General features: G+C 52.0%; 1 protein-coding gene and 1 long non-coding RNA gene across 4 annotated transcripts; both read left to right on the plus strand.

Moving 5' to 3' along the window:
- Positions 1 to 388: 388 nt before the first annotated feature.
- Positions 389 to 5,953, plus strand: LOC132070091 (uncharacterized). 3 transcript variants are annotated; one of them, XR_009417882.1, is made up of 5 exons: positions 389 to 475; positions 3,063 to 3,179; positions 3,618 to 3,715; positions 4,658 to 5,740; positions 5,831 to 5,953. It is a non-coding gene; the product is annotated as an uncharacterized LOC132070091 (long non-coding RNA). The 3 variants fall into 3 exon arrangements; XR_009417883.1 differs by lacking the exon at positions 389 to 475 and adding an exon at positions 604 to 701; XR_009417881.1 differs by lacking the exon at positions 389 to 475 and adding an exon at positions 1,221 to 1,625.
- A 7,408-nt stretch (positions 5,954 to 13,361) lies between these two features.
- Positions 13,362 to 14,695, plus strand: POU3F3 (POU class 3 homeobox 3). The gene has a single exon (XM_059466685.1). The coding sequence runs from the start codon at positions 13,362 to 13,364 to the stop codon at positions 14,679 to 14,681; it is 1,320 nt and encodes a 439-aa protein (XP_059322668.1). The 3' UTR covers positions 14,682 to 14,695.
- The last annotated feature ends 5,592 nt before the right edge of the window (positions 14,696 to 20,287 follow it).

Here is a 20,287-nt window from a genome sequence, read left to right on the forward strand (position 1 = left end):
CCCTCGGCAATTTTAAAAATAAGAAAATTTGGTCCAACTCTTTCAAAAAATAAATTGCAAAATAACTGATGCAAATCCCTGTCACTTGTGAACACAATGAAATTATACAGAAAGGAGCAAATGCAGGAGAGGCTCCTCCTCAAAAATAGAAATGAATGCCCTGTTCCTATACGGTCCTCAAATGGCAGAATTTTGAAACATGGATTAGACCTCAAATGCAAATTAACTTCGGAAGGCAGGGAGAGGGGAAAAAAAATCAGAGACATACCAAGTCAAACACTCCTTTTCCTGCCTATCTCGTCCGCAATGGTAAAATAGGCTAAACAAAACAAGTGCACATCAAGATACAGCCAATTAAGGAATAGAGAGCGGGGGGAGAGGGTGGAGAGGAAGGCACCTCAGTGAGCACATGGGGAGTGGGAGCTCAGCATCCCACCATACCTACCTTATGAGTGTTCAAAGGAAGACAACTGGGGTAAATTGGAGCCAGCTTTGATTTTTGCCATCCGGTTGCACCCGGGATGCGGGGGAGAGGGGTGGGGCAGAAGGGTCGGTCTGGGCGGAGGTAGACGGGTGATAAAAAAAGTGGGGCTAAATACTGAGCGAGGGTGCCGAACGCTATGCAAATAGTTGGTCTTTGTTTGTCGTTTTATTTTTTTGGGGCGGTGGGGGGTGTGAGAAAAGGCACCGTCAGCGGCGAGGTGAGTGGGTCCGCGCAGGGTCCGCACACGCGCGGGGGAGGGCGAGGGGAGTCGTGCGGGAGCCCCGGCGCGGGGCAGCGCTGCCCCCCGAGGGGCGCGGGGCCGGGCGGCAGGCGCGGGGGCCGCGCCTTCCCGGGAGCAGCGGCCGCTCCAGATGGGGAGAGAGGGGGTGCGGACCCCCCTCCTTCCGTCAGTCATCGCCTCCCTAACCCCCCGACCGCTCCCCCCCCGTCACGGCTGCCTCACCGCTCCCGGCGGCTCCCCGCTTAGAAATGGAGACCGGCAACTCTCACCAGAGCTCGCCCGCATCCCACGGTCCTGAGGAAGGAGTTTGGGCGGCGGGGGGAAGCGAGGCGTGGGGAGGGGGGGGTTGTTTGAGAGTGACGGTGAGGCGAGGAGGAGGAGGAAGGAGGAAGGCTGGGAAGAAGGGGGTGGAGGGAGACGGCTTCTGAAATGGAGCCAGCCCAAACGGGAGACGATGCTGGAACAGGGGCTGCGTCATTTCGGGGCTGGGAGAGGGCTCAGCTCCCCTCCGCCGCTTCCCTGTCTGCAGGCAGGGAGGACAGATTACCAGCAGGCCAGAGCAGGGTGCGGGGCGCTGCGGGGTCGGGACCACCTCCGGCCGCCCTTCTCCGCTAGCCCCCGGGGCCGGGACGGGGAAGGAAAACCCCACGCTGGGAAAAGGCATAAGCCGCCTTCGGTCTGCCTAGCGATGCCAGAAAAGACAGGGGCAAGGAGAGGACTCCGGGACTCGTCGGCCACAAAGCAGTAGGCAGGACGGGTGGGGGGGCCGAGACGAACGGGGCCCGAGGCAGGGCCAGCTCCCGCGGAGGTGACAGGGTCCCGGGACGGCGAGGGTAGGAGGAATGATCGGCATTTATAACGCCGGGGGAGGCTCACAGCCTTTCAAAGAGTTTCAGCTGGGTGAGTGGAAATGCCTTCTGCCCCTTACACATATGGAAGCACAGCGATCTTGGGGGGGGGCGGGGGAGGGAGAGAAAGCAAATTTTCTGCTGGACAGTGGATCTCTTTGAGCCTATTGTTATGTCCTATGGCAGCAATTAAAAATAAACTTTCTTTCTGCAGAGAGGAAGTAGCAGAGACTGAGGGTCTGAAGCTAGCAAGTGGCCAGCAGCTACCCTGATCTTTTCTGGCCCATGCCAGCAGGGTGGTGGCCTGGCCCTGTACTGAAAGACTGAGGGCACAGTATGCTGCATGTCTGAGACTTAATAACTGCCCTGGGAATACCTTTCCTTCCTTCAACTCTTCCCATCCAGTCCAACACAGTTTCCTTCTGAAGCTCATCCCCTCAAAAGCTTTCTAAAGTCAGCTTCAAATACTCATGTTCACATATTTTTAATTTTTTTATTATTTTCATACCATCCCTGTGGTCCCATGTTAAAAAAGCAAAGCTGCTCAGTGGCTTGAGACCACAGGTGCCATCATGGAGGTCCATAATGAGTATCAGTAAAAAGCAAGAGAGAATTAAGTCCCCAGGCCAGATTATAGTCCTGGTACACAACCATGTACAGCCTTGTCCAAGCCTTCTACAGCACCTGCCACAGCAAAGGTGTTGCTTGTAAAGTCCTGACAATATTGACCATAATCATTATTGTTATGTGCATAAATATTTTAGCTTCTTTTATGACTCTGTGCATGTGTGTGTGGGCAATATCTGTGTGCATGCTCATACAAACACATTTATATCTATGTACATATTCAATAGTGATGGGCCTGTTAAACTGAACAGTGATTTCTCTCCTACAGATAGTTGTATAATACACACATAGTGATGATACCTAAGGTGTTTGGGGGTGGGGATGCATAATATCTTATAAATTTGAAGTTTTTATCAGGCAGAGCAGATTACTTTAAGCGTTCAATTTCTCAGCGATCCAATTTTATTAGGATTTACTATCATTTGTGCTGCACATCCCTGGGGAAATAATGCTTTGATTAATGTAATCCTGGGCTGGGATCCGCCACATGCCCCTCTCCCAAGAGAAGGGCCCTGTTTGACAAACAAAAATAGAGCAGCAACTATTGCAATCTGCACTCACCTTTCACAAGCACATAGACCCACATGCACACACAGACACAAAATATAACCTTCTCCTCCCCCCAACCCCAAATACAATAGCAGCATCTCAAACCAATGTGCACTTATTCATTTACACACAATGACTCTGATTCAATGTGGGCTGTACAGTCCAGCCCTCAAATGCATAGAGACGGCCCAAAAAGGATTCTGCCCTGTCCCCTGCTGAGAAGCTGAAGCATCTCTGGGAAACTCAATGCTTCTCTGTGTTCCAGGCCCTCCTTGGGCTCCCAACATTTCTGCCTCTTTGTTTCCCACTGCAGGGCTTGCCACAAACCGATTTCAAGTCTTCTCCTTCAGACCCAGGGGCTGGAGAAGCTGTCCCTCCAAGGCTCCCTGGCACCTACTAGGGGGACATGCGCCTCTCTAAACGGGCCCTGGTAAGTGAATCACAGCCAGACACTCTGCTCAGCTCACAGGGTGAGTGGGGGAGCCCAGAAAGCAACATCAAAGAGAAAGACTTGTCACATACGTTTTTAAAGGGAAAAAAAATAAGTATTCCTCTGCCTTTGGGGGTTGCTGGGGTTTGAGCATCTTTGTTCCAGCCACCACCACCACCTCCCCCCCCCGCGGCTCCCCCCCCCTTCTGTTTGTGTCAAAGGCTGGCAGGAACAATAGCGTTTAAACAGAAGTAAATATGCCCAGATCAGAGCCCAGCCCCAGAGAAAGGGAAAGCTTTCTTTATATCCCTAGGTGAACTGGCCGTTGTTCCCCCTTTTCCTCCTTCTCCCCTCTCGCCCACAAAACAACACCCATTCCCGGCAGCCCAAATAGCAGTTTAATGTTGAATTTCTTCCTTCCACCCTGCCGGAACAAAGCAGGTCCCACTGCGCCTGAGGAGGACATACAGTGTCACAAAAAGGGCTCTGGCAGCATTCGGGCCACTCTTTCCCAAGTCCGGAGTAATAAATCCAGGGTAAGAAGGAGGGGAGGGATCTACCGTCTGGAGATAAGGAGGGATGCGGTTTGCGCCAGGGTTTTCAATAAGCTGCTGCTCTCTCCTTCGTGTTTACCCACTGACCCCCAACACGGTGACTCAGCGATTACAGAGCACTGGGTGTCTGCGTGTGTAAGGGTGTGAAGGGGAGCGGGGGGATTTCCTCCCCCTTTTCCTTTTCTTTTCTTTCCTGATGAAAAACGTTGCAATTACATTTCTGCATGCTGATCAGAGAGTTCAAATAACAAGCCTTAAACGCGTTATCAGGCTCTTGTTAAAGAGGGAAGAGGGAAGTGAAGGGGGGAACAAATCCAGAGGTATATGCCTGGATGTATGCATACCTATATAGATACAGATTTAAATGACAGACCGCTACAAGAAGAGATGGGCCGTTGTTCGGACCGAGTGCCTTCACCCCAGCAGATGAGGAAAGAGCCTCAATTTAAAACACCAACCAAACTAGAGAGGAAAGCAAGACGCGCAAATCACTCCAGGAAAAAGTTATTTAGACACAATCTCTAGATTTTCCCAGTGCAAACTGACTTTCCTATCGGGTTTGATCCAGTTTTCCTGCTCCTCTTCCCTCTCCCACCCCGGGGGGGATCCACCCCTATTTCGCGATTTCCTTCTCAGAAGTGGCTCCTGCCGCCCCGCCCGGGAGGGCGTTCGCCGGGACCTTGGCGTGGCCGCGGCCCGTTCCGCTCCCGCGGAAAGGCCGGGGGTCGGGGGTCGCCCCCCGGGAACACGCGGGGTGGCTGCGGGCTTTCGGGTTCCAGCCTCCGCCCCCCACACTGCTGCCCCCCTGACTCTTGGCAGGCGGCGAGAAATTGTTTCAGAAGTCGGGTGGTGGGGCTGAATTTAGAGAGGGGAGGAGGGAATAAATGCAAGGAGATGATGAATAACTTTAACTTTTGACTGTAGGAGTCATGATGGAGTTGAGCGAAGCTGCGGGGAAATATGTCATTTAATCCCAGGGCTACTGAAGTCCCTTTTATCAAACGTCGTGATGCTGGAATTATACTGCTGTAAAAGCGACTGAGAACTTAAAAGTATCCAACATCAGGCAAATGTATAGATTGGAGGAATGGGTGTAAAATGAAGGCACGTACAAACTAATCACAGGACCGTGAAAACCCCAAGAGGATTAGATAAATATAAATAGATGTGCATAAAAAAAAAAAAAAAAAAAAAAAAAAAAAAAAAAAAAAAAGAAGCACGATAAATCTCTAGCTGCTGTATTCACACAAGGAGAACAGACAGCGTGTGCATGTTTGTGTGCAATGCCAAAAAGAGCAGCCTTAAGGTTGACCTACTGCAATCTGCACTGAGCTCCTCAGACAATAGACAAGTTCAAATGTCAAAAAATCTAATAATAATAACCAGAGCTGCCAAACTGCACGAACTGTTTTCTGGTGTATCACAATTATTCACCCTCATATCCACTAAAAGACTTCCAGTCCTTATGCGTGTAAAAGAAAATCTATGTAATGCATATGGATTTTTTTTTATCACATGTGAAACGCCATTGAGATGGCAAGCACGCAAATCGGAATGATATCATGTCTAATAAAAGCAGGGCTAAGGTTTTCACAGTCTCTTTTAAAAGACTCCAACTTGTAAATCCCCTTTTAATGTCGCTACATGCACAATTATTCTTATTAATAAAAATCTACATGTTCAAGGGTCTGGATTGAAACTATGTATCCCTCTGATTTTAACATCGGTGGGAGCATTAGGTTTCCATCATATGTAATGTGTCTACGTTGGGCTCAAGTCAACAGATAGATTGTTCCATTCATTTGGCAACTCTCATTACAGTCCGTGTGAGGTGAACCTTGAGCAAGACACGTTGGGTAATATCAAAATTATGCAGCTGGGAAATAAAGGAATCTTGCTTTGCATGTGCAGTTCTGTATTATTGTTCTAATTTATTACAGAACCCGAAATGCTTTGTTATGCTCAAAACAATAAATAAGGTTCCGAGTGAAGCCTTCAGAATAAAAGGTATGGATAAATGATCCGCCTGCCTATTGTGTTTATCGTTATTATCGTCAGCCTTTAAAAGTAATCTGTGTATTTTCCTATTTTCTCCAGATTGGTTAGTGTAATATCCCTAGTGCAGCTATCAACGTGGTCATAAGAACTATGAACTACAGCGTGGGTAAGCTTGCAAAACCCAGAGCAGATCGCATTAGCCAAGAACGCTACATATCTGGAAGCCAGTCAACTTTACGTTTGCAGCTGACTGCTGTATTATGCACGAATGTGTTTTACATATAGCAGACTGTATACGGAATATGTCTTTATGTTTAACATTTTAATTTGTAAATGCTAATTAGGCAGTTGGTCTCCACGGTTATATTAGTACATACCTAATCATTTCCCACTATAAGTAAATGAATACTAAATACGGTAAACACTTTCTTTTCACTATTTCCATGACAGTATCTCTTCCACATCCATTTTCCAAATTTTGTCCATTAGGACAAAATAGGCATTTATTTTAAAAAGGGGGAGGAAAAAAATGCACTCTGTAGCACTCTTACAATTGGGGTGCCACGGCAGGCATGGAGCCGGCAATCCTGGCCGGACCAGAGTCCTCCAAAGGCAGCTAGAAAAGTTTACTTTTGCCGAATTAACTTGTTGCTCGTTTTAGCGTTAGTTTTTCTCTCGCTTGCGGTACCTAGTAGCCTGCTGCGGCTAACTGGCGCAAGCACACAGCAGAGGAGCTGCGCTTCTAAACCCTGTTTTGTTTAAAAAATAACGCAGGTTACGCTTGGAGGATCGGGGGTAGGGGGGGCGGAGGAAAGCTGGGGGAAATCCGCTCAATCCCGACCCCGGGATGATGAACTTTGCTGGGCTCTTTCAACTCAAAAACCCGCCCGCTTCACAGGCGAGGGAAATGTTCACTAAACTGCAAATCTCAAGAAAGCGACCACGTTTCTGAGGAGAATTGAGCTCTGGAAATATGTTTTAATAGTCTGGAATATTCCTAGTGCTCATTGAGCCAAACGCGGTAGGTGGAAAGTTTTGTTCATGTAAATATCTCAACCATTTTACCTCACGGTCAATACACACAGAGACTTGACTCCGTTTTCCAAATGAAACCCCACGAACACTTTAAATGAAAAGTGTAGAAAAGTGTAATTTCTTGTAGGTCGTTTTCTGTCTTTGATTACTTTTCTCTCTCTCTTTTTTCTTTTTTTTTTTTTTTCTTTTTTTCTTTTTTTTTTTATTTTTTTTTTTTTTTGCTATGCATGTGTTAGGCTTTTAGGCGGGGAGTTCATCTTGCCAGGTTCTATCATATTTATGGGCTGTGTGATTTCCAGGGTTCCAATTGGTCTTTCCTTTATGGAGGCAAGAAATAAAACTTTCCTTGTAGCACAGAAACTGCTGGGGCTCCACCACGGGGAAACAAAGTGGCTCCAAGCTCCCGCCCCCGCGGCCACGGCTCCCCGCCCGTCCCGGGAGGACGCAGGTGCCTTGCAGGATGCTGCAGCCACGCGGGTCCGCCCGTGCCCTGTGTCCTGCCCGCGGACGGGGGCGCGGGGCTGAGAAGCTGCCGTGTTTGAGCAGGAATTCCATCCAAAAAAAAAAAAAAAAAACAAACCAAAAAAAACCCCCCAAAAAACAAAAAACAAACCAAACAAAAAACAAAACAACCCGCTCCCCCACAAAAATCCCGAAAACTAAAAGCCACCAACTAAATTTCTCACTTCTGTCCCCTCTTAGCGAGGGAAGCAGAGGAAAGGAGTAAGGGCTGAGGGCAGGCGCGCTCGGGAAGGGACAGAGACCCGGGCTGTGTGGAGCTAAGCTGCGGTCGCTGCCGATGCTGTGCTTAGTTGAGGCTGTTAATCTGCGAGGGTCCCGAACGGCGAAACTTGTGCCGGGTGCGCGGCCGGTGCGGGCAGGGCGGGAGGCGGGGGGAGCCCGGCGCTACCTCTGTCGCTGGCTCCCGCACACAGCCAAGTCTGAAGGGATCGGGGGGAGGAGTGGCCAGCTTGAGGGGGAAGGAGGGAAAAATGAAAGAAAAAAAAAAAAAAGAAAAAGAAAAAGAAAACTAGCCACTTTTCCAGGTTTAATACAGCGATTAAATATTAAATAATGTAAAAAACCCGAGTCGTTTTATTGCATCTCCAGAGGCTTAAGCGCCTTATTTGGACAGGAAGAAAACCACAAAAAAGCCCCGCGTGGCACCCCGGGTTGCCCCGAGCTGCGGTGCCCGTGCCTGTGTTTAATTACCGCTCTCACTCCTTGCAGGCCTCGGGTCCGTTGGAGGCACCGCACCGCCTGGGACACTTTCGGGCGGCCCCTGCACCGGCAGCCCCCGCTGCCGTTCCCCCGCCCGCCGGCCCCGGGGGTGACGGGGCGCTGTCCCGGCGGCGGGCAGCGCCGGTGTGCGGGCAGCGCCGGTGTGCGGGCAGCGCCGGCGGCGGGGCCGGGCCCGCAGCCCCCTCGGCCGCCCTCAGCCCCCGCCCGCCCGCCCGCGCGCGCGGGGAGGGGGCGTCGCGGGGCGCCCCCTGGCGGCCGGCCGGGGCCAGGCGGAGCGCGCCCAAAGTTGATTTTGTTCAGCAAGCCGTATCGTATAAAATTAACGACAGCCAATAAAATTAGCTTACATGTTTCAACCGTAAAAGTCCAAAACAAAATAAAGCTAGTTTTAGTGAAGCTAAGAAGCTCTGCTTTGGCCCCGTTCTCTCTGGCTTGAACTGGGGTCCTTTTATCTAAAGCCCAGTGCACAAACATATAGCTTAATGTGACTAGTGTTCTTCCTTTTATTTCTTTCTCTATGGCAACCAATATGTTCTGCTCAGAAATGTTCCCCCATCAAGGAAACAAATGATCTTGAGGGAGCAGCTCTATACGGCATCTGTTCCGATGGAGCACACAGAGTTAACCTCAGTCAAAAGAGACGCTGGGCGCGTCAACAAGAAGTGGAAAATGAGCGATTCTTCTCCCCCCCAAATTGAAACCTATACCTCCGTAGTTTTACAAGCCATTTTATTGATTTGGCTATCGACCGTTTCCAAAGAAGTAACTAATTCTAGGAAATTACAATGATCACCAGCTATTGTGTATCCAAAAGAGCAGCAACAGAGGTGGCAAGGAAAAATAAGTTAAAAAAACAGGGTAAAATTAAAACAAATTAAAGTCACGTAATGGGATATTTAAGGTTCGGTAAAGTTTTCGGGAGCGGTATCTGGCCTGTTAATTTAACCCTACATTATTAATCACATTATTTATCACACTGACCCAAACGCTATAGAAGAGTTTCAGATCATTAGACTACACCTCGCAATTGGATGGGATTCGGGGAAAGCGGAGAGACAGGCAAGATTGTCAAGAGAGAGAAACAAAGTGAAATCTGGTCTGTAATCCTCCAGCCCCAATCTCCTTGGAGAATAAAATGAAGGGATGTCCTGGTTAGTTTTGATTGATTATACTCTTTCTGATGGACTTTCACTACAGAGCTCTAGATGTTGTGCTTAACCGTCTGTTCCCTAGTTACAATATTAACCCTGTGCGTGCACCGCCGCTCCGCACCTTCCCCGGCCTCCCCCGCTCCCGTCCGTCCGTCCGTCCGTCCGTCCGTCCGTCCGCCGGCAGGTGCTCGGGTCAGCTCGGCCCCGGCCCCTCTCCCGCCCGCTGCACCGGCCGGGCCCCCTCCCCGCCCGCCGGGCGACCCCCGCCCCCCCGAAGCAGCGTTTGAACACAGCCCGCATCTCTGCCTCGCCTCCCCTTCGCAAATCTGTAATATTTTCGAGAGCTTTCCTCGCCCCCCCCCACCCCCCCGCCCCGGCCCAGCCTCCCCGAGTCTCGGTGCTACAATAATTAACAGTGCCCAGAAAAGTGAAGTAGTAACCAGAAAGACTTTCCAGCGCTGAAGAATTGCTTTGCTGCCTTGAGCTTTGGAATGAATCCATGCTTTTTATGTAATATTTCACTAAGGTGCTTTTTGTTGCTGGTGGGATTTTTTTCCCTTTCTCTTTCCCTTTTTTTTCCAGCCTGCTTCCTTCAAGGCAGTTGCCATGGGTTTCCCTGTCTTGTCCTAAGCTTTTGAAAATATATATCCAGAAGACTTTAAAGAAAACAAAAGTAGATAAAAAAATGTAAAACACTTACCGATCAAACTCCCAGGATTTAGAGAAATTTTTTTTAATTTTTGATTTTAATAAGGTGACAGGGGGGAAAAAGCATGTTCTCAACTCCAGCGAAACGATCCATGTTAAGATTTTCCTTTGCACTGACTCCACTAAGCCCCGCTCTCCACTAGTCTATTATTTTCACCAAAATATATGAAAATTTATGCAAATGAAAATCAGCACTAACTGTTCTCCCCTTGTTATACTTTGGATTTTTTTCCAGACAAAACAATCTCACTCTGCAAGGGAGGGGGTGGGAAGAGTTGGGAAACGAAGTTGGTTGTTTGTTTTTTGTTGGGATATTTTTTAAAATAAAAGACCATACTCCAGCTTGAGCTTTATTTTTTGTTGTCGCTGTTATGAGGGTGTACGGTGGTTTGGGGTTTTTTTCTGTATTTTTGGGGGATTTCTCCACCCCCACACACACCTTCCTTTTTTATTAAGAAAGTAGATCTGTTTGCAGAGGCGCTATCACGTTTCATCAGGCCACCTGAGACGGCTTTTGAAAGCGTGTACTGTGAAATTCATAGCAGTAATTTAGACAAAATCCTCACTGTATATTAATGAAAGACGGCCCCATGGCACCGTTCCTATCCTCCCCATTCAGTGTAAACAAAACCACGAGACTCACTCGGTTTTTGAGCCTGATCCAAGCAAAATCGGCTGGAAAGGAAAACATGGGGTTCTGGCACTGACTATTCAAACGTCTGCACCTGGAGATCTCAGATTTATTCAATGAAATCTGTGTTGGATCTTTTATATATAAAAAAAGAAACCTTTGGAGGACGCATGGGAACAAATATATATACCTATATATATATGCATGTATATATATATATATATATATATATATATATATATATATATATACACATATATATATTTATAATTATTATGTTTGGTGTTATTTACCACCGCCCTTAAGATTCGTACGCTTCACTTGCATGGTTTTTCTAACCCGACCTGCCATGGTATTTCGTGCCGTGCCAGCCGGGGGCCGGAGGGAGCCCCGAGCACCGGCTGCCGAGCGCGGCGGGAGCGGGACGGCGCGGAGGGCGCTGCCAGCGGGGCGCTGCTCCCCGCCTCGCAGGGCCGGCTTGCTCAGCGTGCGGAGGAGGGGAGCGGGGCGGGCAGGGCCGGGCGAGGACGGCGCTGCCCATTCCCATGCCCGCACCGCGCGTTCTCTTGGCGCGGCCCCCGCCACCCGGAGCGGGAGCGCGCGTGGGACGGCGGGGCGGCCACCGGCAGCGCCGCGTCCCCTCCGTGTCCGAGCGATGTTATTGCACCGGCAGTCCCCGAGGAGCGTTCAATTTGCCCTTGTTTTTGTTGCCACTTTCTCTTTCTCCGTGGTTCACTGAGGTTGCCTGCGCGCAGTGTTTCCGCTCGGTCGCATCTCTCCCCCGCGCCCCCCGCCTTCCCCCGCCCCCCTTAACTCTTTCCGCTGGACGAGAAATAATACAGCGTTTCATGCCGCGGGGCTGGCTCCCTGCGAGCAGACCGCAGCGCGCAAGGCAAGCCCGGACGCCGGCTCCCCTCGCCACCTCCCCCGCCGACGGGGCGGCCCTCCTCCGGCGCTGCCGGGCCAGCCCCCCGGCGTGACGGCTGCGGACGGGCTGCCGGGCTCCGGGGCGCACCCCGGGGTGCGGGGGCGGACAAAGGGAGGAGGGGGCGGGCGGGGGGCGGGCGCCTCCGGGGCTGAGCGCGGGGGGCGGGGGGGCAGCTCCGAATGCCGGTACGGGCACCGCCGGCGGGAGAGAAGCGGGTGCGTGTGCCCGGTGGTGACACCTTCGCACCAACGCCTTTCAGAATCCAGCCCGGTGCTGGCGTCGTTATTATTGTCGTTATTAGTGTTGGTATTAATTATTACGGCCCGCGCTCGCCCCTGCCCGAGCGGCGACGGCGGGAGAGCTCCGAGGTGCGTGTGTCCGCCGGGCAGGAAGAGTTAAGAGGCGGAGGGAGGGAGGGATGGAGGGAGGAGGAAGGAGGAAGGGGAGAGGGAGGAGGGATACAGGCAAGGGGGGGCAACTTCCATCTCCGACGCCACTTCGCCTAAATTAAAAAGCAGCCAATCGGAACGGCCGGAAGGGGGGCCGCGCGGCCGGCGGCGCGCTGTCCGTCACGGGGCGCGCAGCCAATCGGCGGGGGCGGCGGCGGCCGCTTCCTCGCGGCGGGGCCGGGCGCTGGCGGCGCGGGCGGCGGCGGCGGCGGGAGGGAGGAGAGAGAGGGAGGGACCGACGGACGGACGGACGGACTGGAGGGGGGAGGGCGGAGGGAGGAGGGAGGAGGGAGGGCGCGGGCACGGCCCGGGAGAGGGAGGCGGGGAGAGGCGAGCGGCGGGACTCCGGCACCGCCAGTGCGCGCTGCCAGCCCGGCAGCCAACTTCCCCGCTGGAGTTAGTGTATAAAGGATACCATATATGCACACACACATACACACACCTCTCCACCAAGGCGCTCCTCCTCCGCCTCCTCCCTCGACCAACTGCTGGAATTAAAATAAAAAGCAAAACAAACACAACCAAAAAAAAAAAAAAAAAAAGACAACAAACCGAGCGAGAGAGAGAGCGGGAGAGGGAAAGAAACAATTCGCGAGGTAACGAGAAAATTCAACTTTTAAAATTTCTTTTTACTTTTTTTTTTTTTTTCCGACCGCCAAAAGGAGAGGTAGAGAGAAAAAAATGTCTTATCCAGAGCGTGACTCTAACAAGAAGGCTCCGGCAGGACTCTTGTTTCAAAGGGGACAAAGTGCTTCAGCAACAGCACAACTTTGAGAAATGCATCATCACCACCATCACCACCATCATCATCACAGGAAGTTTTCTTAGGACACCAACAAAACTTGCAATTAACAGAGCAAAAGGAGATCGAGGAACCGAGGAGAGAAAGACAGAGAGGCAGAAAAAAAAGGAAAATATACCCACACACAAAGCCTTAAAGGAAGAAGAAAAGGAAAAGTTTCACTCTGAGAGGGGAAGGCTGAGAGGAGGAGATGTACTCCTAGGGGAGCGGAGGGGAGAAGGCACGGGGGCTTTTTGATCCCCCCCCCCTTTTTTTCGCTTTTTAGCCTTTGTTTGGTTTCCTCCCTGCGAGCAGCAAACCCGGGCGAGAAGAAGGCGGAGGAAAACTACATGTACAGCTAAATATTTCTCTTTTTTTGGAAAAAAAAAAAAGAAAGGCTAAAAAAATATAAAAGGCGAAGCAAGAGCCGGCGACCGCAACGAGCGCGCCGCGGAGCGGAGGCAGGACGGCCGGCGGACGGGCGGCGGAGAGCGCGCAGCGGAGCGCTAGCAGGTGAACCCCGCGCCCCGGCGCCCCGGCGAGGCTGGGAAGGCGGCGGCGGCGGCGGCGGCGCGGGCGGCGGCCCCGGCAGCGGCCCCGGCAGCGCCGGGCAAGGGCGCTCGCGGCGGGCGCCCGGCAGCCGGCGGCGGCGGCGCAGCGGCGTCTGCGGCGCGGCGGGGGCGAGCGGCGGGCGGCGGGCGCGGGATGGCCGCGGCCACCTCTAACCCCTACCTCCCCGGCAACGGCATCCTGGCGGCCGGCTCCATCGTCCACGCGGACTCGGGCGGCGGCGGCGGCGGCGGCGGCGGCGGCATGCAGCCGGGGAGCGTGGCCGTCACCTCGGTGGCGGGCGGCTACCGCGGCGACCCGGCGGCCAAGATGGTCCAGAGCGACTTCATGCCGGGCGCCATGGCCGCCAGCAACGGCGGCCATATGCTGAGCCATGCCCACCAGTGGGTGACAGCCCTGCCCCACGCCGCCGCCGCCGCCGCCGCCGCCGCCGCCGCTGCCGCCGAAGCGGGCTCGCCCTGGTCCGGCAGCCCCGTGGGCATGACGGGCAGCCCCCAGCAGCCGCCGCCGCCGCCCGACGTCAAGGGCAGCGGCGGACGCGACGACCTGCACTCGGGCGCGGCGCTGCACCACCGGCCGCCCCACCTGGGCCCCCCGCACCAGGGGCACCCGGCGGCCTGGGGGGCGGCGGCGGCCGCCCACCTACCCTCCATGGCCGGCGGGCAGCAGCAGCAGCAGTCGCTCCTCTACTCGCAGCCCGGGGGTTTCACGGTGAACGGCATGCTGAGCCCCCCCCCCGGCGGTCAGAGCCTGGTGCACCCGGGGCTCGTGCGCGGCGAGACGCCGGAGCTGGGCGAGCACCCCGGGCATCACCACCACCACCACCACCAGCACCCCGGGCACCACCCGCCGCACCACGGCGGCGTCAACAGCCACGACCCGCACTCGGACGAGGACACGCCGACCTCCGACGACCTGGAGCAGTTCGCCAAGCAGTTCAAGCAGCGGCGGATTAAGCTGGGCTTCACCCAGGCCGACGTGGGGCTGGCGCTGGGCACCCTGTACGGCAACGTCTTCTCGCAGACCACCATCTGCCGCTTCGAGGCCCTGCAGCTCAGCTTCAAGAACATGTGCAAGCTGAAGCCTTTGTTGAACAAGTGGCTGGAGGAAGCCGACTCTTCCACGGGCAGTCCCACCAGCATCGACAAGATCGCCGCCCAGGGCAGGAAGAGGAAGAAGCGGACCTCCATCGAGGTGAGTGTCAAGGGGGCCTTGGAGAGCCACTTTCTGAAATGCCCCAAGCCCTCCGCCCAGGAGATTACGAACCTAGCGGACAGCCTGCAGCTGGAGAAGGAGGTGGTCAGGGTTTGGTTTTGCAATCGGAGGCAGAAAGAGAAACGGATGACCCCCCCGGGGATCCAGCAGCAGACCCCCGACGATGTCTACTCCCAGGTCGGCACCGTCAACTCCGACACGCCGCCCCCTCACCACGGACTGCAGACCAGCGTGCAGTGAGGGCACCGCGGGCGGGCCGGGCAGCGCGGGGCAGCGCGGGCCAGGCCGGGCCGGGCACCGCCGCCGGCACCGCCGCCGGCCCCGGCACCGCCGCGCACAGCCGCACGCTCACACCGACACACGCGCGCACACACACACACACACACACACACACACACACGATCCAGGCTCGTTCAGACTGCTTGTGTTTATATATATATGGATATATGCGTGCATCTATATATATATAAGATCGATACCAATAGGGAGCGGTGGAGAAGGTCGATCCGAGCGAGAGCGTTTAGACCGTGTTGGGAAGACGGGGTGGAGATGCATAATGCACCAAAACTGCAGATGTGCCGGGGGGTTGGTTGGTTGGTTGTGGGGAAAGGGCTTGGGGGGTGGGCTTGGGCTTTTTAAATTTTATTTTTATTTTTATTTTTCTCCAAATTATCCCCTTCTCGCAGTAAGGAACACCACCGTCTGCGCTTCTTCTCTCCCCTCCTCCTCCCCTCCACCCCCCGCACTCTTCCCCCCATCCCCAAAAGGGCTCTCTTCTATGAATCACAGAAACTTTTTTTTCTCCTTTCTCTCTCCCTCTTTTTAATTTTTTTTTCCCAATGGGAGCAGTCAAAAAATGGGAAGCAGAAGAAAAATAATCTGGTTAATCAGAGGGTGCCTGCTGCATTCCGGCACCCTGTTTTTCTTGGCCAAACCGTAGAATTTTGGTGCAAGGCAGATATCCACTCTGAAAACATATATATCTATATATCTATATATTCTGCAAAATGAAAGGGTCCACTTTTTCCAGGAAAAAAAAAAAATATGCACACAGCACTAAAAACAAGCAGGCTGAATAGGGAAGCAAATACATATATATATATTTATCTATATATATAGGTATAGCTATAGAACAAAAATATGGAAATAAATGCCCGCACGCGGAGAAAACTGACCCTGAGGATAAAGGGGGGAGGGACAGACGCCAGGGGGAGGGTGAGAGAAGGAGATGTTGTTGGTCCCTAAAGTTCGAGCTCTGTAGAAGGACTTTGCATGAATTAAAGGAACCAGGGAAAGAAAGGGAAATAATTTAGGGCTGTCAAAGTCCTGCTCCTGACGGCTGCCAATCATCATGGAAGAGTCATAAAAAAAATCCACTGCTAATATTTTTTTTATTAATATTTTTATTTTTTATTTCTGGACTGATTCAGATAAAGGGATTTAGAAGGACTGAGCATCTGCAGCTGCACTTATCTGAACTTCTCCTCTCCTAAATCCGTTGCCAACTTTGATTGAATGGGTGCTGTGGATGTGATTATATAATACTGCCATTTCCAAGCAGTGTTTTTGGTAGGTTTTAATAAACAGACTTTTCAAAAAGACGGCAATATAGAATTGTTAGATCCGTTGTTGATCTAAAAAAAAAAATTTGCTTTATATTTTCATTAAATGACTTCTTTTAATATTTTATTCAGAATACCTATGAACTGCTGCAAAACGGTAATTTATTTTTTCCCCAGATCTTGTATTACGTGTTTTTTTCAGACGAGCACAAATCAAAATGAAATGAAAATATGGACAGTTGTTAGGTAATAAGGGTATCTTTTGATGTGATAATTTGATTGTAATTTAATTTGAGTAGTGATTCCGTAAGAGCTGATTGAGAAAATAAATTTGTTAGAATGAAATAGTCTGTGTCTGATGCATAAACACTGTGTCGAAAAACAAACAAACGAAAAAGTTCTCTGAAGGGACATACTGCTAAAGTGAGAGGGATACGGAGGGTGCGACCTGCGGGCTGCCCGGCCCGTGCTCCCGGCAGTGCCCCCGCCTCGCCCTCGCTGCTGCGCGGGGCCGTGCCCTGCCCGCCGCTCCGCCGGGCCCGACCGCGCTGCTTCCCTCAGCGCCGGGACCCTGCGCCACCGGGGAGGACGGAGGCATTAGAGCTCGCCACACGCCACCTTGCCCCGAAAGGGCTGCGGCGCTTCGGCTTGGGCTGGCACCCGGGCGCGGGCGGCACCTGAGCGCGTCCTCAGGTCCCGCGTGGCCGCTGCTCAGAGGGATGTTCCCAAAAGTTCAGCCTTGTTTCCTCTCTTTCCAAACTGAGGCTAGACGGGGGGGAGGTGCGGGGAGGGAGGGGGGGGCAAAGAGGGAGAAGGGGGGCTGACCTGTAATTTATTTTGGCTCATTTTATGTATGTGTTAATATTTGTATTTAATTTATCTTTATAATTTAAAGGAAATTATATTTTATAATTTTTTTCCTGATCGAATATATAGAATAATACTTTTAGCATCCCACGTGCGGTCTTGCCTAGTTCATCGTTTCTGTTGTTGCTGTTGCTGTGGCTGTTGTTGTTGTTTTAAGGTTTTTCTGTGGGGTGTGAAGTGGTGTAGTCTAGTTTTCTCCTCCACTTTGCCATAGCGCTGCCATGCCTTCTTTGCAAACACACGCGCGTGTCAGTAGCGTTGGAGATGCCGATAGATGCACTAGCTGACCTGTCATATTTATCCACTAGAATTTATTGCAATGTGGGGACAAGTGAACGACCGCCTCAACTCTCTTCATTTTGCAGCGGGGAGGTTGTGGGAAGTAGAGAGCTGCATCTAATGCATCCACCCGCCCCCACTGATAGTCTGCTGGAGGATAAGGTTTTCTTTTATGATCCAGCTCGTCTGTGGCTCCTTCCTCACCTTCCTCTTCCTCCCCTCCTCCGCGCCCCCTCCCTCCTGCCTTGCTTCTCTACGTACTATTGAGGCAGGGGTTAAACCCCCAGAAAACTGCTGTAGGAACAGCAAGCATTTCTTCCTTTCAGATAGGCCTTGTGTAAGTCCATAAATCAAAGCCAACCTGGGAGCCGCGCACCGGGATGCATTATTTTAACACCAGCTCGTAGTAAATATCACCGTCGGTTTGATTTGTGAAATCCGAAAGGCCCTACTGACACGGAGGAAATAAGCGGGGGGGGGTGGGGGAAGAAGCCAACCCAACAAAGGGAAAGAGAATCCGAAAGGGTAAAGGACGCTATTTCTTTTGTTCGTTGTAGCAGAAGCTGCTGCTGATTTTGCAGCTGGGGAGGGAAGCCGGGCCGGGCGGGGGCCGGCGTGCGGGCGGCCCGGCCGGGCTCCGCTCCGGGGCCGGGTACCGCTGACACGCGAGGTGGGATCCTGCTTTCACACACGAAGGGGAGCAGTTGTATCAGCCGCGGAGAAAGTCTATTTAAATTTCGGAGCGGTATTTGGTTACTCGATTTGGATGGCAACAAAGAGCTAACGTTAGGCTTCACGCTGGTTTCTATTAAAAGGCAACCTTTGCGGGTTGCTGCCTCCGAAAAGCTGGGGGTTAGGCTGGAGGAGAAACGTGTGGTCGGAGGGACCGGCAAAATGTGCCCGTTCCGTGGACTTGTTATGCACAAAAAGTGAGGCCATGGGCGCTCCCCCCTCCGCCCCTCCGCCCCCTCCCCCGCCCCCGAGAAACTGAATCCTTTGAATGTATTTAGGAATTTCAGGGTTGTGAGTCTCTGAGATAGCGAGAGGTAGATAATAAGTGAGAGGGTTTGCGCTAAGGGTTATATTGTTACACGTGTAAATAATGAAAATATTGTTATATATCGCCAGATCTCTTAATGAATTTAGTAATTGTATTCATTTATAATATCAGTGTTCTGTGCTTGGTAATAGAGTCGGCATCGTTTTCCTTACTATTTTTTTTTTTTTAATCTTCTTTTTTTTTCCCCTGCCTGAAGGAAAGCCAAATGTTTTACAAAGTTATGTTTGATCAGACTGGGTAATCCCGAGATGTGATTATTTATAGTTTACATTTTCATATCCTGCGGTCCTCTATTACGCCCCAGTCTTCTCACTCACATCCCATCTTTCCCCAGTCGAGTCTGTACACAATAAATCATTTTCAGGTGTATTTAAAATAGTCATGTCACTGCTGTTGGTCTGCGTATATTCCGAAATTTAGCAGAGAGCTCTACTTTGGTTTAAAAACGCAGCAGTTCCTATCGGAAAGTGAACTTTACATAATCCTTATGCTTTAATGTAGTGACTCGTGTTTGCACATTACAATGCTCATAACTTGTTTTGTATGAATAGTTTTAAATGGAACGTTTAGAGAATAATTGGTTCTAATATGAAATGCAGTATATACTATTGATAATTTTATCAATAAGTGTACTATTTTAAATAACTTTAACAATTACATTTGGGTTTTTTTAAATTATATATTTGTAAAATATTTATCCTGTTGAAAGCAACAATACATTGTTGTATTTATTCGTTTATTTTTGTAATAAATGATCAACATCTTCAAGCTACAGCCAAATCGATACTTCTATATATTTATACAGGGATACCTTTCTGAAGCCCAGAGATGCACATTCCGATTTAGAAGCGAGTGTAAAGATTACCTCTGTAACTGGCAAGCTGCAGGACAAACTGTAGGCGTGAGCTACTTCGCCACATGTACTTTAGTTTGCCTAAGTTCCAGGGTAATTAATCAAACTCTAAAAGGGACGCAACAAGTCCCGACCTCGGAGGCAGGCATGGGGCGAGCGCTTGAGGACAGGGATTCATTTTGCTACTGCCAGGGTTGACGAGGAGCTCGGTCGCCTCTGGCGAGAGGAATGGGTGGCTGGATGGAGCGGTCGGAGGAGATGCAGAGAGGTGGTTATTGCCCCATCGGTGTTTTCAGTTGCAGTTTGGCACAATGGAGCGGGCGCAGCCTTCAATAGGCGGCGGAGCGAGGGGAGAGGAGGGCGGCGAGCGGCCCCGCAGTGTCAATGACACAGCAGTAGGGAGTTCTTCGCTTGAGAGCCTTTGGCGGCACAAAAAGCTGAGGGGTGAAGGCCGAACGGGGGAAGGCTGGCCGCCCATCCCGTGCTGCCCGACCCCAAAGGAGCAGCGGGGTCGGCGGCGGTGCCCTCGGGGCTGCGGCGGGGCCCGCGTCCCGCTCGCCCCACGGCCGGCCCGGGCTGGCTCGGCGGGCCCGGGCTCACGGCGCTGCCGCTCTCCTCCGCCTGCGGGGAGCTGGGCCGGGGCAGCGCCGACGGCGCGGCCGCCGCTGCCCGCCCGGCCCCGGTGCCCGGCGGTGCCCCCGGTGCCCGGCGGTGCCCCCGGTGCCCGGCGGGCGGTCCCGGGGCGGCGGGCGGCCCGGGGGAGCGGCGGGCGGGCGGCGCGGTGCCGCTGCCGCAGCTGCCGCGGGTCCCACAAGTTGTTTTCCTCGTGGCGACCATTCAGCAAAACGCAGGATCCTTTCTCCAAGATTTAAATTTCGCGGATGAATTACCATACAGCGGTTGCTTAGCAACTAAATTCAAGCCGGGCTAAGAATATGCAAGCTTTTTGTATTCTCATTAATAAAAATGCCACTCTGACACAGCAACCTGACTTTGGATCACTGCAACTTCTGTAAAAGCCATAGGAGAATACAAACCGGCTCCTCCATTTAATTACAGATCAGAGTGGCTTGAAATGTGATGTTTTGTTAATCTATCTTCCTAAAAGCGATGTAAAAAATAACGGCTTTTCAAGAGCAGTGGAAAACTACTTTTTTAATGGAGCTGTCTCCTGGTGCTACTGATGGCTGCAAAGCAAAACCTTTTTTTTTGAGTCACACTTTCA

This window comes from Ammospiza nelsoni, chromosome 2 (assembly GCF_027579445.1).
Source record: "Ammospiza nelsoni isolate bAmmNel1 chromosome 2, bAmmNel1.pri, whole genome shotgun sequence".
Taxonomy (NCBI): Eukaryota; Metazoa; Chordata; class Aves; order Passeriformes; family Passerellidae; genus Ammospiza; species Ammospiza nelsoni.